The sequence below is a fragment of the Pinus tabuliformis genome, chromosome X (assembly GCF_031772625.1).
Source record: "Pinus tabuliformis cultivar Carrire ecotype Pingquan chromosome X, CPIR1, whole genome shotgun sequence".
Classification (NCBI taxonomy): Eukaryota; Viridiplantae; Streptophyta; class Pinopsida; order Pinales; family Pinaceae; genus Pinus; species Pinus tabuliformis.
This window is the reverse complement of record NC_142308.1, coordinates 1349415660-1349443623: the sequence shown is the minus strand read 5'-3', so window position 1 is coordinate 1349443623 and position 27964 is coordinate 1349415660. Positions and strand designations below refer to the sequence as shown.

Below are 27964 nucleotides of genomic sequence, written 5' to 3'. Positions count from 1 at the left end.
ACTTCATGTGGGTCATCTTATTCATGGCTGATAATTTTTTATTGGATTCCTCTCGTCGAGAGGTGTAGGATTGATATAAAGATCATCTGATTCCGATAAGTATTCAAGGAGATATGAATTTATTTTGATTATGGAATTATTATCAAGCCGACCTACAACACATGTAGGCTCAGAAACCCAACAGTCGTATCTATTCAAACACCAACGTTGTGTATAAATAGAAGAGGACTTTTCCTCATTTGCACTCACTCATCTCATCACATCTCTCTCTCTCTCTACTGCGCAGAAATGAGTCTCTTCTTTACTGCGCAAAAATGGGTCTCTCTCTCACACATGTGAAGCCAGAAGCTATTGAACCTGAAGCTGCAACTGCAGATCCAAAGTTTGACTAGCGTTGACCATCAGATCTCCTCTTTGGAACTGCGCTGTAGGTCCATTTGGATCTCCTCTGAAAGCTACAACTTTTGGTGGTGGAATGAAGTCAATCCGACGAACGGTTTGCAAGATATCGATTGCCCTATTTTGAAGCCGGAAACTGTTGAAACTGAAGCTGCAACTGCAGAAGTAAAGATTGACCTGCGTGGACTAGAAGATCTCCTCTTTGGAACTGTGCTGTAGGTCCATCTGGATCTCCTCTGAAAGCCGCAACTTTTGGTGGTGGAATGAAGTCAATCCGACGAACGGTTTGTGAGATATCATCTGCCCTAGTTTGATAATGAAGCCGCTAATGCTGATGCTGCTGATCTAGGGTTTGCTATTGCTGATATGAATTAGATTTATTGTACTATTTCTCTCTGCTGAATTATTGAAGATAAAAGAAGATTTGATCAAAGGGTTTTCTCACACATTGTGGGGTTTGTCCCTTGCTAGCTGCCACATCTTGTGTCTCTTGTCTTGGCTTGTTTTCTGTTGATCGTTTAATGTTCTATCTGCACTTTACTTTATGTACATGTGATTGCTAATCTGTGGAATATAATAAGGAAAAGAAGTAAACTGTTATAAGCACAGAACATACCATAACTTAACAGCATGGGTTGAAGCTGTACCAATTGTAGAATGTTTACACATATGCATGAAGGATAGTAAAATTCATGGGTAGGTTGGAAAAGGGTGTGGGCAACAGATTGTACAACTATAGAATTGGATAGGAAGAAGGATTTTTTAGTTGGAAATTTTCTAGGTTTTTTCTATTTGTAATTTTCCTGTGGACATGTATTTTCTTAGTTGGGAAAGCCTTTATATGCCGAAGATATTATTTAATGAAACAACAGATTTGAAGGGAGGAAATTTGTGTGCAGGTGTGTGAGATTGGCTCTATTATGCTATTTAATATTTTATTTACCTGTTAAAAATTCCAGCAATGCTTTTATTTAGTTAATCTACAGTTAATAAATTTACAAGAAGGAATTTACTAGAGAATAAATTGCTAGTAGTTGAGGTTAGTAAATTTTAACATGATTATAGGATTACTTCGAGGAGGCGGCCAATTTCTAGATTTTGCATAGAGCAACCATCAATGATTTGGTGGAGCTCATTCTGGAGAGGGAGGCCGTACCATTCAAGGGTTTCGTAGAAATTATTTTTTTGTGGGTGTTTTAAAGGAACAAAACACAGATCAATAGAGATTTGCAGTCGATATATCAAATCTGCAAGGAGATCGTAGCAGTCTATAAATCAACAACAATTTTTTATTCTTATGGGTGTTAGAAGCACTCAACACATGACGAATTTAATCAGATCTAACAATGGAAACAACTATTCTCAGATTTGTAGACTGATTGGATCAGGATGGAGCATCTAGCGTCCTATCTTGGAAGGCAAGGGTTACCTTGCTGCTGGAAAAAAATGACCTTTGGGAGATAGTTGATAAGGAAATTCAACCACCAACCGATGCGACAAAGTTGGCATCCCATAAAAAGGACATTAAAGCTCAGCCAGTCATTATGGATGCTATGAAGGATCGCTTGATCCCTCGCTTGGTGGAGAAAAAGATGAACAGGGGTATGTTTAAGGCTCTAGTGGACCTATTCTAGAGTGACAACATTAACAAGAAAATGATCTTGAGAAGCAAGATCAGGTCCATCCAGATGTCGAGATCTGATAACGTCACTAACTATTTCATGAAGAACGCCTAGATAAGGGATCAACTTGCAACAATTTGGGAGAAATTGGATTAGACAAAACTTGTCAATGTAGCACTGAATGACTTCACCAAGCTAGGGAAACCACTTGTGAGGGGAGCCTGTGCTCGAGAGAAACTTCCCAACTGGGAGAGGCTTTGGGATGATTTCATCTAGAAAGAGGCTTGGGAGGAGTCTAATGCCAACAGGAAAGAAGATTGTGGCCTTGGTGAGTCAGGCCAAGAAGGCAAAGGGAAGGGTTCCAAGGGAAATAGTGGGGGGTCACAACCAAGGGAGAAAAAAGACTTGAGCAAGCTTAAGTGTTTCATTTGCCACAAACATGTGAACTCTGCATCACAATGTTTAGAGAAGAAGCGGGGGGAAGGGGAAGTTGCAGTAGACAACAACAATAGTAGAGGTAAAACTTGACAAATTTGTAGTGAAGTTTGAGAAGGACTTCGCATTAATCTCATGTCTATCTACCAACCCCATCACCAAGAGTGTGTGGTACTTGGAAAGTGGTGCATCACGCAATATGACAAAAGCATGAGATCTATTTAATAATCTGACAAAGAAAGACTCAAGGATTCATGTGGAGTGTGGTGATGATGCCAAGTATGCAGTGAAGGGAGAGGGAACTATTATGTTCTAGCTCGAGTTAGGATGAATGTTGAAGGACAACGACGTCTTGTATGTACCAAGGCTAAAGAAGAACTTGCATTCATTATCAGTCATGGAGGACAAAGGATATGTAGTCATGTTTATGAATATGTAGTTGCTCATTCATCTGGAGGACTCTAGCCTAGACATGACATTGACCATCAAGGTTAGAGAGGAAAATTTATAGAGGTTGAAGGGAAAACTTGTTTTGGCTTTGATACATGACAATGACAACTTGTGCAAGTTGTGGCAAAGGAGGATGGGACACTTGCATTATCGGGTGTTGCCAATCTTGAGGGGAATTGTCACTAGTCTCCTAGTGTTCAATGTTGAGTAACATTGCGGGTGTACCTGGCAAGAATACCAGGGTTTCTTTTCCAAGTAGCGAGAGAAGGTGCAAGGATCTTGGATCTCATTCATTCAAATGTGTGTGGACTTATGTTAGTGGCATTAGTGCAGGGAGCACTATACTATGTCAAGTTCATTGATGACTATTGTAGGAAAACTTGGGGTTTTCATCATGAAGACCATGGATGAGATCTTTAGTCGGTTTTTATAGCTCAATGCCCAGGTGGAGAGCCAGATAGGAAAGAAGATCAAGGTCTTAAGGTTGGACAATGAGGGTGAAGAATGTGATTGGGTGTTTGTAAGACTCCAACCTTACAAACAATTATCCCTTGATCAACAAGGTAAAAGCAACTTGGCTCCTGAATTCTATGCATCTTTTCAAATCAACAAAAAGTATTAGAGAAGTAGCCGATGGGTTGAAATTACCAGACAATTGTGGCATCCACAATGTGTTCCATGTATCATGCCTCAAGAAGATGTTGCGACAAGCCCAACCAGTCCAGATAGAAATTCCAAAGTTTGATGACGAAGGAAGAATTATTTTAGAACCGAAATGTATTCTGGCCACTAGGAAAAAGTGCTACATTCCAGAACCATCAAAGAATACTTATCAAATGGATAAACCTTCCAAAAGAAGATTCATCATGGAAAACAGAACGTTTTTGCTAACAATACCCGTCATTACCCTTGTTTTGAGGAAAACACAATTTTTATAGAGGGTGGCAATGTTACAAACATAATATTAGTTAGTTAGTTAATGATAAGACATGTCCTATCGAAAAGACATATGTCTTCATACGAAAAGGTACCTACATATTATTTATAATAAGGGGTCCTCATTGTAGAAGATCATCAATTCATGTCTTAATAATAATAATAATTATTATTATCTACAAGTATTCCTGTTACAACTATCAACCATTGTGACTAGTCAATACTATGAGTACACCATCACATCACATTGTACCATCATCTATCTTTCATATTACATATTCAATACATTATTTTAATATATATGGATTTTTTAAGTTATCCTATTATTTTGTATATTTAGTTTATGAATCAAGTTGTGCATTTTATATTCAGTATATGAATTTTGTTCAACATTGTATCTAGTGGTTTTGCACAAATGAATTAATGCAAATGAAGGATTTTACTTGTGACCTATATGATCTAATGTGAATCCTCAATGCTACTTGTAACACAATTAATCAAATGGAAATAGTTGATAAAAATGCAACAACATAGATGGTTAATAATTCGTTACCAGGCCACAAGTAGAAGCACAGAGTGATATTAGATAAACATGAATTCGAAGTTACAAAAGAAAACATTCATGAAGAACATCAAGAAGTATAGGATGATCTTTCCAAGATGATTGTTAGACAATGGGCAGAATTGCAATTCAACAAATATGTGCATGGCTTAGGATATCATGCAAGAAATGGCTTAAATATTCCAAATTACTCCAAACGGTTCAGTTTGTAAGTTTTCCATTTCTTGCTGAGAATTTGAAGGCTCCAAAAGTTAATGAAGAAGTTAAGAGTGTTGGTGATATAATTGATGATACAAATATTATGCAAATTATTGATAAATTCTACAATTGCCATGGAGTTGGTCGTATGGTGTCAGAGTGATTTGCTCTCTGTACTTATCTTGATTGTGGGAAAACAAATCATCAACTAGAGAATTTGAAAGGAGGAGGATACAAAGCGAGAAGTTCATTATGGTTGGATAACTCCTTGGTAGTGGAAATTAAAATCCAAGACATTGAATAATTTTACCACTGAGTTTAGACACAGGTAATTACAAATTTACATGGAGAAACCACACACGCAGAAAGCTTTCAACTGTTGTTCCAGATGAATATTTTGGATAATTGGGGCAAATTCTCTTTTGAATTGAAACACAAGTCAAAGATGGTACTCTCTACACCTCAAGGGGGATTACGTTGATGGAATATGGTGCTCTCATTATCATTGGTTACTAGTCAACCAAAGCTACCAATCAGAGTGATGTAAGAACTATTCAAAAAGAAAAGAATCCAATTCTCAACCTTGGATCCCTTTGACATACTCCTCACCTTGCAGCTGGCAAGGGGGAATGCCATTGATGATAGTCAAGCTTCAAGTTTCGAAGTCCCATCAATCAAATTTTGTGAATTATAGCATGGAAACTCTCCTTTTTATCATGTTATCAACAATAATTCAGTTATTCATTTGGATGTTGTTCGATGCCAAATGTCTAAATTCAAAGAGCACTTCAATGGTTGTATTTCTTCACTGATGGCAGAATGGTGATCCTATTTTTTCACATTTAACAGGGGAATGTTCAAGCATGGCAGTTATTCACTTCCAGAATTTCCTCTCTCTTTCAAAGTTCATTTCAATTGAACCTTTAAACATCCATTTTGGCATTTTTTTAGGCATATTTTCATTGAAGCTCAGTTCAGAATTCTCATATTGAAGATTGAAGATGATATCAATTTACCTCTGTTACACGGGAACTGTTCCTTAGAGGTGGGAAACTCGTTCCAGTGGTTCCCGCGCTCCCGGAAGCTTTGGAACTGTATGGGAACACTCCCTTTTCTGTGGGAGCTGCAATGGGAACTTGGGAAAGTTCCGGGAGCTCTGAAGACTGTTTTTTTTGGAGTTCCCAGGTTCCCTGGGGTTGGGGAATACAAAGCATGTAGACAAATATGTTGAACTGCCCACAAAACATGAGGCTTTGTTGAAACCTTCGCAGGAAGAAAGGCCAAAGACATTCTTAACACCGATATCCGTAGTTGAGAAACTGGAGCAATCTGTTGATGGGTTAAGGAAGCGTGTGACACCTCAATGTAAGGGCGATATCTGGGATGTCATGCTGATGAGTATTTATTTTTTTGTTTATGTATATGTATCGCAGAAGATTGTGTGCATATTGTATGTGGCAGTCAATGCTTAACCATTAGAGTCGCTTTACTTTTTCTCATAAGAATAACTAGAGAAACATAGGTAAAATTGTTCCTTCGTATTTTTAAGGAAAATTGTTTCAAACACTGGTCATGTGTAAGAGAAATGATAATAAACTTGACATTATAATATTTTATATATATAAAAAAGAGAGACTCATGATGGGAGACACCCAGAGAATATATTTATATATAAGAGCGATTATATATTTAAATTGATTTTAATATTTTAATATTTTGATTTGATATTAATTTTGATTATTATATAATTATATATATATTTTTTATTTTTTTATTATATAATATTACCCTTCCCGATTAGCCGTTTCCTGTAAATTTTGGGGAAACCTCTAGCCATTCCCGACACCCGTACCCAAGTTCCCAACGTTCCCACGTTCCAAAAACTCATGCAACATAGCAATTTACACATTAGTCCATATTGCCTTATTGGTATAATTATTCTGACTTGAAAGGGAGAATGTTAGAAGTCCCCATACAATCACAATGCTTGAGATCACCTCTTTTATGAGTTGGCATCCTTATCTATTGATGAATTGTCAATATTTTGGTGCTCTTTAGTTCGGAAGGTGATTACATCATATATTATATATTGATATCGTTGGATGAATATAATGTTGCGATGGTTAATGTCTTTTTTGCCAATTCTTATTTTCTGTTCTATTTCTTAATAATTTTTTCATTTCAAGAACTCTGTTAAATTTTAATAGATCCCATTTAACGTTTCTTCTTCATATACAATCCATATGATCCTCACAACATTCGCGTCTAAATCAACCTTGAAAATGTTGTGTGTTTTTGCAATAACTCAAGCCTTTAGTAAGTGGAGTGTTCTCGGCATAATTGCTAGATATCCATCTATACCATGAATTCCATTTTATACCAAAGGTTCAAAAGCACAACAATTTTGATTGCCTAAAGTTGGTTCCGGTTTTCAAGAAAGAGGCTGCTTATTGTTGACGTGATCGAGTTCATAGTTTGCCAAAACCGGGAACATCTTTCTCTTCTTATCCATCAAGGCACTAAACTTTTGGAATAGTCCACTCCAACTGCCTTCCTATGTGTTTGATGTAGTTCCTCTAATATTTGATCTGAAACCTTTACATGTGTCTGTCTATGTAAGGTCAAAGTATTGGTTTTATCTTTGGTCTCTATGTTATGCGTTCTCTACATACATATCAATTTTTGCATTTTTTAACTTTATGACATAAAAGAACGTTAATATGGAGTCAAATCTCTTCTATGTTGTAGGTAAATTTTTCTTAATTTGAATTTCAAGCCTTAAGATCTCAATTATTTTAATTTCTTTGATATTATTTTACATTCTTTTCCGAGGCTTGTTAATCTCTTTCAAAGTTCACTTAATTGTAGGTGGCACTCAAAAAGAGATTTTTTGCTTACTCGACATTGGCAACGTGCTCAAGATGGCACATATAGTAAGTACCACAAAATTTGAAATTTCATGTTATTAGTATATTACATATTCTATGCATTATTGCTGGTATAGTTGTTAGCGAAAACAGAGTTTATTATATTAATAAAAGATTAAGTTTGTTTTCCTAAACAAGAAGCATTTTGAATAAATTGGCTTGTTGCAAAGATGGTATTAATTGACAGGACCATCTTTTCTATTGTTGTGGCTCTCTCACCTCTTTCGATATGATTCCTTGGAGTATTATTGCATTCATTTGAGTAGGTAAAATAATACATTTATAATTGCTTTTCCATTGACATCTTATAAGTCAACTTTGCTTATGTTCATCGAAACCCATGGTGGGTTTGCAGTAACTAGGTTCAAGCCCCCCTTTACGAGGGAAACAAAGCAGAGGCCTATGGCCACTGTCTTATATAATTTATTGTTTTGAACGTAATGAGTATAAGTCCTTGTTTCGTTACTCACTGTTGAAAGGCCTTGGTCAATTACTATGATATTGTCACTCAATTTTATTCATTCTCTTGCTTTCATAAGCTATAACTGTACCGTCTTTTATTGACATTACACTAATGGTTACATTGTTAAAAGGCCTTGGTCAATTACTAGGATATTGTTGCTCAATTTTATTCATTCTTTTGCTTTCATAGCTATAACTCTACCATCCTTTGTTGACATTACAGAAATGGTTCCATTGCATTTTTCGGAAAATACTTCCTTTATCATTTAACGTAATCAAATATGTAGAAATTGAACATTTCAATTAAAAAAAACAGGCCACTATAACAAATACAAATATATAAAAATATAATGTATTAATAAATAATAGTAATAGTTATAAATGATGAGATACATTTTAATGGAAATATATGATAAACAAAAAAACAAAAACAAAAGAAAATAACAACAACATCTGGTCCAAGATGCCGATTTTGTAAATATCTTTGATTCAATCGAATAAATAGCAAGAGATTGTTTCTTAAAAAAATAAATCTTTATTGTTTTATCATCCTATGATGCCGATTTTGTAAATATCTTTGATTCAATTGAATAAATAGCAAGATATTGTTTCTTAAAAAAATAAATCTTTATTGTATTATCATCATATCAATTCTCATACATTTATTTAATTAGCTGAAGGCTTCTTATTTCAACTTAAGGCGGACGAGGATCTGTTGATTTTTTATTTTTATTTTTATTTTTTTAATTGACAACTTAGATTGATTCTCAAGGGAATATGCTTAACATATGCTTCATTTGAATGATTATCAACGGTTGAGTTAGAGAGTTTGTTAGGTTGCATTGACTTTTAATAAATTTAAAAAATTTGATGTCAGAACGCCCACCAATTTCTTATGGATTTTCAAAGCATACCTAATTTTAGAAAAACTGCCCTATATCTTGATAGAAACTCTTCAACACTTGTGGCTTTTATCAAGACCTGAAATTGTTTAGGGGCAAGTAAATTCAGAGTTAATAATAATATTATTGTTACAATAGTTAATAATAATATTTTTGTTGCAATAGTTATTTTGTTAAATAGTAGATACAAATAAAGGCTTCCACTATATCTACCACATTGATATTTTTAATGTGGTTGTACTATAATATATTCATTCATACATTTATTTAATATATTATATTATTCCAAATATTTTGTATTGAACTTCATTGGTTTTTGATTGAGACCTTTAATATATTATATTATTCCAAATATTTTGGATTGAACTTCATTGGTTTTTGATTGAGACACTTGGTCATGCTGTTATCACACCCATTCTAATCTTAGTTTTGGCCACATAATTACTGGAAATTCTTTGATCTAGGTCATTGACCAAACCAAACGGAAAAGAAAATGGTTGTTGGACATTTCAACTTTAACATTGTTTGCAAAAGTGAAGCGTTGGTGCCATACATTAAAGTTAATGATGATCAATCGCTGCAATAATTACAGAAGAAACCAGAACAAAGAAAATTAAATAAATTACTGCGAGGGTTAGCCGCAAGTTTAATCCTATCACAATCACACTCAATTCCGCCGTATAGTTCCTGCCATGTGTACCAGCAGTTATCCATGCTCAGACAATCATAGAAATCTATCGTACAGACTCCGATTTGTTGATGAAGTCAGTGTACTAGCCTCTATTGTCACTCGTACAGCCCCTATTGTACCAACTGCTATCCGTATCACTCGCTTGTCGTCAAATTAATATCTGTTGCCGTATGGATTGACTTCAAAGGGGGTCGTCATACACCACGCCAAAAAGAAATGGCTAGCATGGGCATTAAAATTGTGGGCAAGGGATTGCTCTTGTTGATTTCGGGTGGAAGATTAGTAGAAGAAGAAGAAATTATTTTAATGTCCAAGATAGCTTATGAGAGGATAAAAGTTTTAATTATTACTAAGTTAATGAGGGTGGAAAAAGATAGCCTATAAGACCATAAAAGTTTTAATTATTGTTAAGTTAACCATGGCGGAAAAATAACGTTAGGATTAGATAATAAGACACATCTACCCGGGGCCACTACTATTTATAATATTTCTAAATTAATTAAAAAAACATTAAAAATTATATTCTTTAAACCAAGATTTTCATAGTGGAACTGAAGGAGTATTTAATAATTTTTTATTTATTATTTTTTTTAATTTTTTTGTGAAGACAACCAATTAGTACAAAGTTGTATATATATATATGTGGGAATTAATAAATTTATACGAACTCATTGTTTAATAAAAGGTTGGAATTACGGATACCTAAATGTCTTTTTTGTGTGGAGGAATATTATAATTGTTGCAAGCATAGTTGCGGGGGAGTGCCCCCCCGCCTCGAACCCGCTCCCGAATCGCACTCCGGGCGGGAACGGCTCTGGAGCGTGCTCCCAAAAAAAATTTGCCCTCCCTGCCATTTTCGAGAGCGCTGTAGGGAGCGGTCGCTCCGTTGCTCCCGGAGCGATTTTTAATGCCTGGGAGCAATCAGGGAGCGGGCATTAAAAAATCGCTCCGGGAGCGTTTCGACGGGCGCCGAGAGCGATCCGGCGGGAAAAAAATCCGCGGACGCCAAAAAAAAATCCAATTTTAAAAATTTTCTTTTGTTTTAAAAGCCCAATGGGCCTAAAAAATTTCATTATCACTTCATTGAGTTGAGTTTGTTGGAGAGCAAGAGCAAAGGAGCAAGGAGAAGCGAGGAGCAAGTGCTGAGGAGCGAGGAGCAAGTGCCGAGGAGTGAGGAGCAAGCCTGCAGAGGTAAGTAACTTAGTAATTTAGTTAGTTTAGTTAGTTTAATTTAGTTAAATAGTAATTTAGTTAATTTAATTTAGTTTATTGAGTTTAAAAATTATGAATTTAAATTAAATTAATTAATCCCAATAAATTAAACTAATTTGCAAATTCAAGAATCAAAACCCTACAAGCATCAAACACCATGGACCTGGCTATATTTCTTGGCATTTTCCTCTTCCTGGTCCCTTTTATGGTTATTATGGTGCTCGAGAGTAGGAAACGGAGGGGCCAAACTGAAGAGGGGGATGAAGAAGCTGGAGAAAGTCAAATTGGTGAAAACCCCGGTGAGGAGGAGATGGAGGAGGGTGAACATGACCCTCAAAAAACTAAACAAGACCAAACCCCATTGTGGAAATATGTTAACAGGGCTGAAACAGGGAGAGGGGGTGGAACCACTAAATTTCATTGCCCCCATTGCAACACTGATTACACAGGTTCATACACCCGTGCTAGAAGACACCTCTGTGGGAAAAGGCCATGGGATGGAGACAAACAAATAGGAATCAAAACTTGTACAACGGTGTCAGCAGCGGATAGAGCCAAATACATAAGGGAAGAGGAGGAAGCCCAATACAAATCAAAAAAATCAAGGGGTTTCTTTGAACCAAGCTTACAATCACAAAGAACTCCTTCAGCATCCTCCCAAGGCAGTGGATATGGAGGCACATGGTCATCATGTTTAAGGCGTAGAACCATATCAGATTTCCTTGATGAAGGGTGTAGGAATGATGTGGATTCAAAGGTTTACAGGTTTCTCTATGCATGTGGGATACATTCAATGTTCTTCGCTCACCTTGTTGGCACGAAATGGTTTCTACCATAAATGATGCTCCTAAAGGATACAAGAGCCCTGGGTATGACAAGGCAAGAACCATTGGCCTTGATCATGAAAAAGCAAAAATATCACATTCTTTGAATAGAATGACAAGTTCTTGGACTGACCATGGGGTGTCCATTGTATCTGATGGATGGACGAATGTAAAAGACAAGCCATTGATAAGTGTTCTTGCTGTGTCTGTTAGTGGTCCCATCTTTCTAACTGGACATGATTACTCAGACAAGTTCAAGGCCGCCATCAACATTGCAGAAGCATTACTTGAAACAATTGAGCGTATTGGGCCATACAATGTCATCCAAGTCATCACTGATAATGCTCCTAATTGTAAGGCAGCGGGAGCAATTATTGAGGATAAATACCCCAACATATTTTGGTTTGGATGTTTGGTTCACACATTGAACCTTCTGTTGCATGATATTGTCAAGAACAAAAATGAACAATACCAATGGATTGGTGATTTGTACAAGAAAGACAAACAAATGATAAAATTTATTACAAATCATAGCAATACCCATGGCCTTTTCCGCAGTCACTCGAGATTGGAGTTGTTGAAGATTGCAAAGACCAGATTTGATAGCGATTACCTCACCTTCAGGCGCCTTTTGAAGGTAAGAGAGGCATTGGCTAGCATGGTATCAAGTCCACATTGGCAGGTATTAAAGGAAAGGGCTACAAATGCAGCTGACAGGGGAGTTTTTGAAATGGTGGAGGAGGCCGCTCTTGATGGTCAGTTTTGGACAAGTGTGAGGCAAGTATTGGATTTCACCAAGGCCATTTATCACATGATTCGGTTTGCAGATACAGACAAACCAGTGATTGGGAGGTGTATGAGCAGATGGATACCATGTTGGGGGAAATAAAAGATATTGTTCATAACAAAGATCCCGACTTGGACAAACCGATTCACGATTGTGTGTGTGAACGGTGGAATAGACTTAATCTTCCACTACATTGCTTGGCGTATATCCTTACACCAAAATACTACTCTACATCTTGGTTGGGCCAACCTGCAGCAGGGGGTGGGGTTAGGACCAAACCCCATTTAGATCCAGAGGTAACTAGAGGATATTTGGAAGCATTAGAAAAGTTGGTACTTGACAGGGAGGAATGTGCAATTGTGCGCTTTGAAATAGGCAGATACTTCAGTGGCACTGGTTTGTATGGTAACTTCCATGCAATGGACGATAGAGATAGATTTGATACTCTCACATGGTGGGAAACATATGGCGGGCATGGACTTTTGCCAAAATTGGCAAAAAAAGTTCTTTCACAAGTTGTAAATACTTCTTCTGCAGAGAGGTGTTGGAGCACCTACAGCTACATACATAATGTGAAAAGAAACAGACTCAATGAAAACCGAGCAGAAAGCTTGGTTTATGTGCATTACAACTTGAGGTTGTTGAGTCATTACTGTGATCGGGCTTATGTGGATCCCACATATAAAATTTGGGACAATCACCCAGAGGATGACAATTTGGAGGATGGCATTGTACACATTGAAGAACTGGAAGAGGAACTTGTAAGGGATGAAGATGAAGCAGCTGCAGCAGCCATGCCACCTCCACCTCCACCTCCACCATCCCGTAGCAGTGCTCGAGGTCCGAGTCTTGTTCCTTTGCTGTCGCCACCTCCATCTACACCCTCACGTGGAGGTTCTAGTTCTGGTCGTCGGTCTGTGCGGGAAACTCCTAGAAGACCACCACGACCTGCTTATACTCTTGGAGACTCTCGTGGCAAGGGCCACATGTGGATTTACAGTTTACTTGTCTTTTTAAGTTTCTATTAGACTTTAGTTTTCTTAACTATCGAGTTTTGAGTCCTTGACTCTTGACTCTTGACTCTTTCATATTATAATGATATTTTTTGTAAACAATATATCACTGTGACAATGAAAATTTGAAGTTTGAAGTTGGGCCTTGGCAATTATAACTCATTGGTAATGATTGTGAATTATGAATATGATGCTTCGTGAAAGACTAAAGTTGTTTCATTTCATTTCATTATTCATGTTTCATTTTATAAATTTATAACATTTCAAATTCATATCATGTTACCAGTTAGAAGTAAGGACTTAGAAATATCTTAGATATTACTTCTTGTAATGGTTAAACTTAGCTTACAAGTACAACTTTGGTGATCAATGATGATAAATATTATTGAATTTTCAATTTTGAAAGCTTGAAGTTGAAACTTTAAGATTGAATTTGATGAATTATGATTCATGAGATTCAATATGTTGCAGTTGTAATATGTATTTTACTAACTTGTGGACATGGTTGATAACGATTATAATTTCTAGATGATTGATGTGATATGGTTCAATGATCAATCTATGTTTTTTATGTTTTTTATGTCTAATTCATCACTCTACATGTTTTTGTTGACATATATGTATCAAAAATTAAAAAATATAAAATATATATATATTTTTAAAAAGTCGCTCCCGGATTCTCTCCCCAACCGGGAGCTTCTGAAAATGGTCGCTCCCGCTCCCGTTCCCAAGCAACATGGGTTGAAAGTCAAAATGTCGTTTGCACAAAGTGTTATTTTAATTGAATATCAAAATGACAGTCAAATACAATCCCATATGCATGAAGAATTAAAACAAATTGAAATGAAACTTGAGCAACAAGTGGTAGATAACGAGAGAGAATCTATAGATCAAGAATAGAAAAAAATGAATCCAACTTGCATGTTGAGCACCAAACGCTGATCCTACAAGACACCGCAATCCCATTTTCAATTGATATCTGGCAGCCCTTTGGAGATGTTTGGATTGATGAGATAAAACTCTCCTCGGTGTCTTGAAGGTGGTTGGTCCAACTGAGGATTTGACTAGTTCCAAGCTAGAGAATAACTTGTTATCAAAACTACAAAATTTTGCCCACGAATTGTTAGCAAAATAGGTGTGAATTTTGCAAAAGAAATGAGTTGAAATGTGCTATTAACAAGTACACATAACAATTTAATCTAGCTTGCGAAATTTACAAGAGAAGTAGCGAATACTTACTACTCTTGGCCTAAGACAATACTGCCCCTTCTTGTTGAAAATAGTAGCGAGAAAGGCCTTAGTCAAGAAAGACCACAAACAATGCTTCTTTTAACATGCACGAGTTCAAGGACGAGTCAAGGAGTAGTTAACTCATGCACAAAATTTGGAGGCTCAGTTTTGTTTGTCTCCAAGTGCGAATTTATATTTGGAAAAGGACGAGTGAGTCTCAGTGTCTAATTGAGGTTAGAAGAGTCGGTTCGACTCAATTAACAAATCAATCACAAGTTCGAGTTCTAAACATTGACTTGCCGGATTTAGCATGGGTCGAAAAGCTTAAAAGGAGGACGAGGCACATCTTTGTATCATAATTGTGAGCACAGGTTTATGTGAGAGTTGGTTGCTAGGAAGAGCGGATAAGGAGAAGCCTATACACAGCTTGACAGAGATAATTTTCCTTGCAGAAGTGCGCTAAGATTTTGGAGTTAATTCCTAAATAATAGGGGTTGTCCAACGCTAGGAAATATGAGCCAAACAATGCAAGGAAATAGGGAGTTGGATCAATTTTTTGCAAGGAGGTTTCGGGCTAAGTATTAGCAGAGAGAACAACCTTGTTTTCTATTAAAACATTTGCTTTGTAAAGTGATCAATTTCTCTATTTTCTGTCAATAAAATTCTATAGCTAGTAGAGGGTTTTCCCAGTTGAGTTCTCTATAAAATATTGTGTTGTTGGATATTGTGTGATTGTGTTTTTAATTATGTTTTTGTTCCACTGCAAATTTATAGTAGAGAAATTCGAGGTCTTGGTGAATCATACCCATTTTCAGTTAGTTGATTAAGCAGTTCCAAAATTTCAATGAAATTCTACATGGTATCAAAGCAAGGAATAAAATAAAGACGGACACCAAGAAGAATAGATTTGTGAAGAACACATATTCGATTTGTGAAGAGAAGTTCCTTGGATAGGGAGGATGGCATTCTAAAGTTTGAGATCAAACCACTGCTTAGCGGGAGCCTCTAACTTCCTCTCTTCTAAAGGGAGGATCATGATAGTATTGGAGGCTAATGGGGTGGGAGAGTTTGTCAAGAACGCTATACCACCACCACAAGATCCCCAATAGTTGACCCTGTTGCTGCACAAACTAGCAGACCTAGTAAATTGGCTAAATTTGAGATAAATGCCAACTGTCACCACAACCTATGTCCCCTTCTCTTATCAGATTTTCACTCTGACAAAAGGAGTCCCAGTGAGGAGGAAATCATTAAGGAGGATAAGGTTAGTGATAGGATATGTAGTGATTCCTAAAGTCCATTCAAAGGAGAGGCTTAGATAATAGGCTTGGTTGCTCCAAGAGCAAGATAAGGGCTCTCCAAGAAAGGCTCAAAGGGAGACTTAGACCTAGGAAATAGGGATATTCTCTTGTGAAAGATATCCTAGACCTAAGACTCTCCAAGGAAAACAAGGTTCTTCAAGTGGCCTTGTAAGATAATAACCAAATGACGAATTGAGAACACCACAGATGCCTTGGAGGGACCAAGTGGGACTTTAGATTTTGGGAGAGTAGCCTTTGATGTGCCAACTAGGCCAAGCTAGGATGATGAAGGTCAATGGGTGATTAACTTCCGTTGAGTTTTGGGTAAAAACAACCTTCAAATGCTACTAACCAAAGAAGACCTAAACCAAACCAAACTTGGAGCTAGGGCTTGGTGTTTCTCATTAACCAATCGTGGGATAGGCCTCAAATTTGGAGGGCTAGTAGAGGATACACCAGCGCAATTCGTTACCAACTCGCTCTTCAAGGGAATGGCTCTAAAGCAATTTGCTTGATGCCCTAGCTAGGTTGTTTAGGGTTAGGGCTGAAATCAAAGAAAGGAAAAAAAGGTTTTGAAAGTGATCAACAAAGATTATGGATCAATGCCTTGCTTCTTTGGGAGAGATGGAGTTAAATGAACTTGACTAACGAAAATATGCTACTTCAAGGAGACTTAGAGGGACCTTGCTATCCTAATAGAAGACAACAAATAAGCACCCTCAAGATTTTTATACTTCCAAAGCGATGTCAAGATGGAGTTTCAAGGATTTGATTATACAATTACTCCCTAGGAACATTCTTTCAATCTTTATCTAATGAGTAACACATGCAAAATCCCAACAATTTTCAATGCTCCAAGCAATTTTGCTTTAATTAGGGCATATCCAATCACAACAAGAGAAAATTCCATGCATTAGACATTTATTATAACAGAAATAAGCATCATAAAGTACTACTAGAGAAATAAAGAGTATATTCACCCATCCAACATGCAAGTAGAAGCTCAAAGAAAAAGTGCGAAATCAATCCAAATGTCAAAATTCATTTAAAGCTCCAAAACTCATCCAAATTGCAGGTCCAAATTCTTTTTTATGAGGGACCAATCCAAATATAATTGATGATCAATGATACAATGAGTCTCTCTTGTATTTATATGAGTGTTAGGGGTTCGAATCAGTGTTGCAGGAATCGCCCCCCCCCGGATCCGAGGCCGGAATCACGTCCCGTACGGAAGCGTTCCGGAACCTCTCCCCGAAGCGCGATTCCAAATTTGCTGAAGCGCGATTCCTGTTTTTTATCACGATTCCTGGAATTCTGGAAGCGTTGGCCCGGATCCGCGCTTCGGAGGGCGCTTCGGGCAGTAAATAAAATGACAACGCTGACATTTCCCACAGGGCATTCATCTACACGAAGAGTGACTGTTGAAATGGGAGTGCAATTGAAAGTTTGGTTTGATTACGGTGTTTGTGTTAAGGTTAGCATTTGGGTGCCAAGCTGCAGGCTGTGCACTGAAAGTCGCATTGAACCCCTAAATATTATAATCCTCGCGTTCAACAGAACCACCGTCATTCCAGGCTCCGTTAGATGCATTGAAATGAAATGATATCAAGTATATAACGCAATGAGTTGTTGATGAATTTGCAAACAAAATTTATGTGAACAATAATATAAAAATTATTTACATTGTGAAGCTCTGGCATTAAATAAAATGACAACGCTATCATCTCCCATAAGAAATTCGGCTATAGGAAGAGCAATCGTTGAAATGGAGTGAAATTGATGAGTTTAACATCTAGAGTATGGCCCGCGGAAGAATGAGCAGCCGAAGAAGACAATGGAGAGGCATGGAATCATTAATTAACGACACACATCTTATTATTAAAAAAATATTTTAATGGATGAGTGGATTAGGGCGGAAGAATGGAAGTGGTGGAAGACAATGGAGTGGATGAAAAATAATATTTAAATTTAATTTGTAATTTTTTTGATATTAAACTGAACAATTATTAAAATATTTTTTATTTTATCAAGATGGTGTATTAGATGAAGAATATTCTTCAACCTGAAATCTTGTTTATTCATTTAATAAAAAATTAAAATTTCTTGAGTTCAATTCCAATATCTTTATGTGTAATTATATGATGTTATAGTATTTCATGAGAAATGGTTGAATTGTGTTATGAAGTATTGTGTAAATTATCAAATTCAAAGTTCAAATTTTTATTGAATAAAGCAAAAAAAATTATATAAAGAAAATAGCATAGTCATATAAATTAAATGGCATATTTATCAAAACACATCACAAAAAAATAAAAAATAAAAATCATAAAAAAAATTATATTATAATTTTATTATTATTATTATTATTATTAGTCAAACATATATTTAGTTAAAAACGAATAACAAGATTGTCCACATTCACATCTATTTTACTATGCAGGTTCTTAATCTGCAAATAAGCTTTGTTATAATACCATAGACCAACACCATGCCCTCCTAATATCACATGCTTCAAAGAACCTTTAAATTATGTTGATATGACACATGTTCATATGACATTTTTTTAGTTAATCAATTTAATTGAAAGTATATAAAGAACATAACCATATTCTAGAGTATTTTTGGACGTCAAATCCTTACCATCCACGTAATAATCATTGATAACTAAATTAGAATTATGTCGACCTATTTGAAAATAGAAACACCTATGGACGTAACTAGTGTAACTAGTATAACTACATACTACTTAGCCTAGTTATATAAATTTAATTATATATACATTTAAAAAATCATGTAACAAGTATCTTAACCATGTAGATTTACTCTCATTTTGTCATTGAGATTCTTAACCTATAAATAGGCTTTGTTACAATACTCTTAGTCAATATCAAAAATATTGATTTATGCAAAAATATGCATGTTTTCATGTCTTCTACAATTAATTTGGTATTTGGGATGTTTGTTTTGAGTATAAATGCAAAAAAATATAAAAATATATATATATATAGCAGACGCTTCCGCGGACGCTTCGCTTCCTAGATTTTTGGAAAATGACGCTTCCGCGCTTCGCGCTTCCGCTTCGCTCCCGCTTCGTGCAACATTGGTTCGAATTATGTCTAATTAGCCTAATGATGCCCCTAGAATAAACTAATGTCCAAAATTACACTATTCTCGATTTGTGCATGTCATCCTTGCGCAGGGGCCATGCTAATCTTCTCTGTATCGTTCCAATTTTATCGGATGTCTCCTATACTTTGGTGACAAGCCCACCAAATATCATCGAAGGTAAATGACAAGCCTCTTAAGAGGGCCGAAATGATAGAACAATAGCTAATAGGGCTGTTGGAAGGCCAAGTCGAGTCCCTCGTGTGCCATAATGAATAGGAGGCCTCCAACAACAATGATAAAGTGGGTGGCCCCTTAATCTCCAAGCAAATAACCTGTGGTGCTCCCAAGTGGTTGTGGGGGCACAAGGAATGGCATCATGGGTCTCCAACTGGATCAAGCAAGTTTGTTTTCTATCAATAAGGGTTGGAATGATTATACAAGCCCTCCCTTGTCTCCCTAGGTGAGACAAAATCCCATCTAGGCCCTGGATCAACTACCAAGTGTGTGGTGCAAGTGCGTAGCTAGTTGGGCAATGTGGTCCAAGTGCATCATCATCATTGAATAACTGGGACACGAGCAAGCAATAGGTGGTGCTGAAGGATCCCATGGTGTGGCTATCTGCTCTTTTTTATGATGGAGACCCTTGGCTCTCAACACTTACCCTCCAAGTGTCATCATGACCCTCAAGAGGACTTTGGGTCCCATATTGGGAGTCCAAGCCCAAGATGAAAACCCACCTGCGATCTTGTATAAGATCCAATGCATCTCCTCGCCTTCTAGTACAACAATTCATTAGTGCAATTGAGTAAATGAGCTTACAAATCAGGGATCTATGTTGTCTTGTCAAGTGTTCTAAGTGTGTGATCACAGTCAAGTCTTGTTACTGTTCACATCAGCTTCATAGATCCCACACTTAGTCAAATTTGGAAAACTTCCCAACTGGGCAACCTAGCCTCACCCAACCTTCTTGAACTACACATTGCATAGTCTTAGCCCGCAAGCAACAACCCTGCCTCTTGGCACTGCGCAATGCATAGTTCCTGCCTCCCAGAACTGCGCATTGCACAGTCTCAGTGCTCAAGCCTGACCCTTGAGCTCCAACCTAAACTGCGTAATCCTTTCCTCTAGCCAAGACCGAACTGCGCATTGCGTAGTATCAGTCCTCAAGCCCAACCTTTGAGCTCCTGGAATGCGCAAATGCGCATTCACTTGACCTCCCTGTCCTTCCAACACTGTGCGCAACGGGCAACTTCAGTGATCAAGCCCTTAGTCTGGCTCCTTGAGCTCCCCAACTACCCAATCTTCAAGCCTAGTGTAGCATGAACTGCGGATTGGGTAGTCTCAAGGCTCAGACTTGAACCTTGACTGCTTGAGCTGCGTAGTTGCACAGTCACTGAACCTCTCCCTTAGCTTGCCACTAGGTTCCAGCGACATCTTAGACTTGGGGTTTATCATACTGATGTCATCTTGTCATGAGTGAATTGCAAATGCAGTACTCTATCATACTATGACAGGATGATGAAGAAGGAGATGGAGAAGGAGAACATGCTAGAAGACACCTTTGTAGCTAAAGATGCAAGTTGATCGATTAGGAGAAAGCAAAGGGACATTAGTTTGCGACCACAACTCAAGACTTGATAACACTGAAGACTCCTCATCTCTAAGCCATATGGAGGTGGAAAATAGATCATTCTCAAGAAGACATACAACAAGAAGCAACAAGAATGGCTTGACATTGCCATGTCATCAGTGTCATGTCATGAGTCATCATATGCCACATCATTTTGTGGATTATGTAAATTCTTATTCGAAAATGTATTGTAAAGTGGAAGTCCAAAGGACATGCACAAAATATGAAGAGTCATGTAAAAGTCAAAAAGTCATAGGGAAATCAAACAGTCATGAGGGTAGTCAAAGAGTGACAAGGGAGGTGAATGATCACCCCATTGTTTATATATAGTATATACACCCTCATTTTACAAGCAAAGGACTTTTCACCTTGGCTTCTCCCATAAGGCATCAAAGAGACAAAGTCAGTACTTTTGGGGAGCAAGTTGTGGCTCCAACGCTCCACTATTGGAGCTAGTTATGTTCGTTGTATTCATGTATCTTGGGACTTTTACCTAATACTTGAAGCATGATGGCCAACATGTTTTCATGCATGGATTGTGAATGTTTGTAACACTGTTTTGTGAATGTTTATGATTCATGTTTGCTTTCACTTGTACTAAAGTAGTTGAATTATTTCGGTTATTTTAGAGCTTATCTAATTGAAGATATGTTGTAATGGTTGTAACAATCGTCGCATCTATGTGGACTATTCTACTTGATGTTAGGCGATTCTCTTTTCGCTTGTGTGCACCTATGTTAGGGTGGTACTATTAGCTTTCTCTTAGAGGCTCACCTTTCCTCCTTTTGTAGTAGAAAAACCTTGATACACTTGCAACCGAACATTCACCGCGTACATTTGCTTTTCGTAAAGCCAAGGCAAATCTATATACAGGGTTGCCTCCACCATAGACAAGCAAATGACACTTCTCCTTGACCTCCAAAGTCTTTCTTCTTTATTGATAACAAATGAGCAAAAATTTGAGAATAATAATCCAAATTAGCTTCCAACCATGTGCAATAGTGAGCCCAAGAGGCTGATTTATACAATGCTAGGGAGCAAACCCCTATGACAAGAGAAGTGCTAAGTGGTATGAGATTATCAATCCCAATGAGAGAGTTGAATGGACGGTGGAGGGATGATTGCTCTAGGTGGCAGTGAGTCTCCTTCTAACTGCTGGTGCGAGTCTCCTTGCTGCCTGGTACATATCTCCTCACTTTCGATATGTATGGTTAAGTGGAAAACAAGGGGAACACATCACCCATATCACTGTTGTGTAAGATCAAACAAATCTCCACCAAAATCTCTGTGAATACCTGCTGCCACAAAGTGCTGCGAGTTGATTGTGAAAGAGGGTCGCGTGGACCTCCTTTAGACTGGCCTCCATGGGAGTCTAATTATGTTGTGTGGATTTGGTAGCTTATATTATGTTAACTTATGCCAATCTATGAGTTAAGTGGGGGACAAGATTTGTCCCAAGTGGCAGTGCTGTCCCCCACTAAGCTGCCATCAAATCCGTGCCACCAAAAGAGGAGTCTCGGTCTGCCTTAGTTGCTTGTTGACTTGGTTTACTTGCCCCTTAACTCATGGTGATGAAGTGGCTACCATGTCACTTATCTTGCCCCCCCTTAAACTTGGAAAGACTTTAAGGTGTCCCTTAATAATTTTTTGAATTCTATCGTCCTTTTATCCACTTTGGAAAATATAATTAATATGTTTTCAATTAATAATTTTTTGATTGTCTTTTTTGCCACTTACATTAGAGAAAATGGGTTTTCAAGGGGAAATATTCATTTTTTAACCCCCAAAGTGGGTCTTAGGATAATGTTTGAATTGTGAGCACACATTTCGAGTACCCACATGGCATCAACATATCCTAGAGCCACTTACTTACAACTTCACATAGGGAATTAATTAAAAATCCCATCTTGCAAGAAATTTAATGAATTAAAAAATCCTATAAATACCTAGTCAAATTCCACGAGACTTGGGATATCACCTTGGATGGTAATATACATTGATCCTAGACAATAGGGCCAACCCAAGGCCTAGTTATTAAGCCACACTCTAGTTTTGGGGGTATGTGAGTGAAAAAACTCTGATAGTTATTTATCGCTGAAAAGCGAAAATAGTTAGCCAAGTGAAAAAAACACTTTAGAGTGGACTCACTTAATAATTAGGCCCCAAGTCACCTAATCCTGTTACAAAAGTTCAGCAAGCTAGTGACGTTTATTACAATTCCTCTACAGGGGTGTGAAATTTGAGAGATAGTGTAGAGAGAGGAGGGTACCTTGTTGACTTCTGATCTTCAAAAAGTTTTAGGAGTGCCTCCTCCATTGGGTAATGAAGTCTTTGTTCCCCGCCATTTGCATATGAGCAATTAACACATTATTCAATGGTCTCTTCATGTTGTTGTTGAGAGAAGAATGATTCTCCAAGCAATATATTAAATGGAGCATTACCATTTATCATGTTAAGATGATCATGGGTTTCCTCTTTCACTTGACTATATGGTGACTCCTCTTGACTATGAAATTCATTACATGTCTGACACCGAGAGGGTCCTTCTTGGCCAACCACATTAGTTGGGTTAAGAGTCATTGACATAGTTTGTTGTGAGACATTGCTTCCATTGTAAGGGTTCTTATAGGGAAGTCTTTCCTTATTGAATTGTGGTCTAGGAGGAAAGTCTTGATGGGATCCCCTTTCCCTTTCCAAAATTGAGAGCTTGTTCATCATGGCCATTTGTCCTTGCATTAGATCGTTGGTGACTTTGTCAAAATTTTGGGCAAATGCCTGCAAGTTAGGGTCAACTTGGCTGCTAGACTTAGCCTTAACTTCAACGTAAGCCATTGGTTAAGCAAGCAAATCAATCTTGGATGAGCTTAGATTATGCTCAATCTTCACAGCTAGAACCTTGGCTTCTTCTAAGGGCTTAGGTCCCTAGTCTGTAAGAGCATAGGATAAGTGTCAAGGGAAAGCTTCTATATATCTTTCAAGGATATTCTAGTCAATAGGTTTGTATAGGGGAGGGACTTCCTTGAGAAATTTGTCAAACTTTTGTGTGAATTCTTTAACAATCTCATTCTTTGTTTTCTTGGCTACCTAGAACTTATCTAGGAGTTTTATGCACTCTTTGCTTTTGCTGAATGCTTGATCGAGAGGTCCTAGTTTTAAGACTTCCTTTAGGTAAATCTAGGTACCAATCCCTAACACTCCCTTCAAAGGGCAAGGCAAGAAACATCATTACGACATCCTCCTCTTCTATCAATCTTCCACTCATAGCCCAATAGAACTCATGCATGCGTTTCTTAGTTGTGACAACATCAAGTCCATTGAATTTGGGAAACCACTCTTCATATTTATTGGGCAATGCGTGAGAAGCATCAGGGATGCCTCTCACATCCATAGGTTTAAACGCGACAATGAAGGATGGTTTAGTGATGGTGTGAGGGGTAGATGAACTGTCAAAGAGGCTCCTAAACACATGAGTCTTAGAAATTACTGGAGAAGTGGAAGTATTAGTTGTCGTCTTGTTGGTAGTTCTTTTCTTTCATGGAGCTATGGTCTTGTTAGACGAGCTACAAGGGGAAATAGATGGATCAAACTTCAAAGTAGCCAAGAGAGATTCTATGTTGTCATTTTATAAGAAATTCTCACCAAGTTTCTAATGAAGCTTTAGACTTTGGATTTCGAGGAGGTTGACTCAACTCCTCCTAGGAAATGGCGCTGGAAATGTTGCCTCAAAATTTAGCAAGTTTGGTGAGATGACTCACAAGGCAAAGGCCAAGCCTTGTTGCCACAATGAGGTAGATTTCAGTTGTCACCTTAAAAATCTTCCTTTTGCTCTTTAGTGGAATTGCAGCACAAGGGAGATTTCCTAGTGATCACACCTAGAAGGATATTCTATGTTATAAGTCTCAAGGTGATAAAAGCATAGGCTAGGTAGAAATACTCAACGATAGACAATGGTTCAAGAGTCAAGACTCTTTAATAAGGAATAACATATCATGCATGTAGACTAGCAAGGGCACATATGACCTAGGGTTTATTGATATGTAGCAACAAAGGACTTCCTAAGGACATATGAGTCAAAGAAAGGGTTTGCATAAAGATAGGATAAAAGAAGGAATAAAGCAAACCCTCGAGTTGAAGGCCTAGCTAAGGTTAGGGTTTTGAGGGTACAAAATACTTAGAGAAGGATGACGTCAACCCTTTGAGGTGAAGTTTCACTATGCACAAGACTAGATTTTGAGTTAAAAGGATGACCAAGCCAAAAAGATTTTATTACAACTAAGACTCATGCTCGATTGCCATAAATCAATTCAACCCTACATAAATGCCCTAGCGAGTCAACCTAAAAGGCTCAAAAAATAGAAAGAAAAAAAAATATAAAGTTTTCGAAAGTTTTTGATCGACATAAAGGTTACGAATGCCTAATATTAGTTTTGTGATGTTGAGTTTAGGGCCTACTTCAAGAGAATGGACAAATGCTTGGAGTAAGGGGGAAAAACCTTTGGTTTCTGCTTATATAAACCGTATCTATCTTTTTTGTGAGGGGAGAATTTAAATAGGAAAAGCACACTAGGATGTCTCCTATGAATGTTAAGGAAGAAACATTCAACATGAAAATATTATCCAAGATCTTCCATAAACAATTTGTATTTAGATATGGATCATAGAAAAACCCTAGCAATACTTAATGAAATGTAAAACAATGAAAAATCTTCAATAAACTTACACTTTTCCATGAAAAACCTTCTTTCAATCAGAAAAAGACATCTCCAAGACATAAGCCAATCTTCAATAGCAAGAGCATGATAAAAAATTACATCTCCACAAGTAGGTTGTTCAACGAAGGCTAAATCGAGCATTCTAGATTTGAATGGGAGGATGTAGCAGCTGAACATGAGAGTTTGTTTAGATTTGGTTGTTCTTTGTTGTTTCCTTTTCCCTTGTCATCTTTGTTCTTTTGTCATAATCCACAAGATTTCTCCTCTTGCACTCTAGTTTGTGTTGTTTTTGCTGCTTGTATTTATGCATAGATGGTATTAAGGTTGAACTGAAACCATTCCCAAAAAGGAATATATAGTTGTAAGATCAGGTGTAGAAAGTCTATCCATCTAATTATGACTTCATCTAGTTGTGGAAAGTGTAATTATAACTTTTACTCGTTTGTATTTGGTATTATCTAAACATGTAAATGTAAATCCTAGGATAAGTAAAGCACATCAAAAGTGACTATTACTCAGTTGACTACGTGATTGAAAAGTTTCAGCTCGCCTCACAGCAGGCTTGTCTAATTGTTGAATTTTTTCCAGTAACTGCATTTTATTGAATAATACCATGTAATATGCCAACGAATAATAAATAAGGAACCTTTCCCGGTATTACCCGAAAAAAAGGATGCAATTGCTAGTGGTTTATTCCATGTTAAATACCTGTTATTGCCTTTGATGGTCAAGATTCTAATAAAGTTTTATGTACCTTGCAGCTATTTTGCAATATCCAACTATGGTCAAGCCGTGGCCTGTAAAGTCTGGTTATCGCCATACTAAGCTAAATCGTATGCTTTCATACCTCAAATCTTTCCCTTCATAACTTTTAGACAAGTATCCTTACTTCAAAAGGTGGAAAATTGAAAGTAAAAACAAAATAATCAGATTTCAGAGAATAAAATGTTTGGGAGGTTGGATACATGTGTATGGTTGCTTATTTCCTTTTGATCATTCAAATAAATGAATATATTGCTTGTGGCAATCCCAAACAATGTACTTTCTTTGGAAGTTTACTACCATAGCATTTTCTAAATGATCATATAAATTTAAATATCCTAGTTATATGGGTAGAGTTTGTAAATGGTTTCATATTAGTTCTCCTACTTGTAACTTGCGAACAAATACAATGGGTGTTTGATACCAATATAAAATTCCAGGCATTTTCCAGAGAGCACATTCACTCTGCTGTTATTCAGCTATAAAAAATATGAAGCTTGTTATAAAAAACTAACTATACACATTGTCGTGTGACTTCTGTCTTGGATGATTAGGGAATTACAATGCCATTATTTTATAGCATTAGAACTTTAATTATAAGCGTCAATTTCTATTTTTGTCATGTAGACAATCCATGTGCTGTGAGTAGGGCAGGTTAAACAATTTTAGTTCTTCGTGAACTGTTTGGAGTAACCTCTGGATTTGAGAGCCTTGTTGAATACTTGCAAGTTGCAATCAAATCTTGGATGGGTAGAAATCATAATTAAACAAATTGGTGCATAAGTAGGAGTGAGCTGGCCACGGTGGAAAATGTTGAGCTTTTTTTTCTGGAGTGCTGTATAGTGTGCTACTCTGTCAGTGGAGCAACAATGCTAAAATTTGTATAGAAAGAGACATTCAGTTGACCAAAGATGCTCCCTAAACATCCAAGATATTTCTAGCTCAGAAGGAAACTGGAAATGTGAAAGCAGAAGGGAGACTAAAAGGAAGAAATTCAAAATGCTTCAACTACTTATTGTCTTTACAAGCTTTGATATCTACTTGCATGGCCTAAATATTTTGGATTTTTTTGCTCCTAATGTTTATGTCTTGGTTGTTTCCAAAGGGTTGGATGTGTAGCCTAGTAGCCTATCTTTGAAGGAATTTTGCCAACAGGTATGTTTTCCAAAAGAGCGTGAAATGTGCTTGGTTAGAAACTTAGATAACCCTCTTAGATAGCTCTCAAATGGTATATGTCACTTGGTCCAACTCCACAAGAATGAAGAGAAACCTGAGTTTGAAGTGATAGAATCCAGAAAGATCTGGTCCATGTTCTGATGGGTCATGGTTCCATGAGACAATGGATATTCGACCATCTGGGGGTCGAGCAGTGCATGTGAGTTGGGCAGATGTCGGTGGAGCTGGGCAGATTCATCTAGGCATTTAAATCCATTCAGGATGCACCAAGGCATCGCGGCATTTATGAGTGCTATAGGGCAACCACTTAAGAAAGCTATTGGATTTAGATTTCCTAAGACCAAATGTAAAGTGGACACCATTATGACATGGAAGCACATGTGGAGCTAGGTGGTAGTGATAGAGTGGTTGATGTCGCTCATATTGATGATGTGGCACACTAAGGTGAGGACATGTGGCATGTGGATTCCACTCTTTTGGGTGGTCAAAGTGACACATGACAGTACAGGGGGCATCCAAATGGTAGTATAGGTGGCATCTAGGTGGCGCTAGGTGGTAGTGATGTGGACTCTATGGCCATGACACATGGCAGGCGGATTTGGCATTTTTGGGTGGCCAAGTGGCC

General features: G+C 37.3%; 1 protein-coding gene and 1 non-coding gene across 3 annotated transcripts in view; one reads left to right on the top strand and one right to left on the bottom strand.

Annotated features, from left to right (window-relative positions):
* LOC149145070 (ENHANCED DISEASE RESISTANCE protein (DUF1336)) overlaps positions 1-27964 on the top strand; it is a 483701-nt gene that overhangs the window by 169248 nt on the left and 286489 nt on the right. For both annotated transcript variants that reach the window (XM_089453046.1, XM_089453045.1), the window contains exons 11-12: positions 7471-7535; positions 26163-26234. In XM_089453046.1, the coding sequence (XP_089309172.1) occupies positions 7471-7535; positions 26163-26234 (137 nt within the window). The remainder of the gene's footprint in view (positions 1-7470; positions 7536-26162; positions 26235-27964) is intronic.
* Positions 19108-19213, bottom strand: LOC149145072 (U6 spliceosomal RNA). Its single transcript, XR_016265420.1, has one exon. It is a non-coding gene; the product is annotated as a U6 spliceosomal RNA (small nuclear RNA).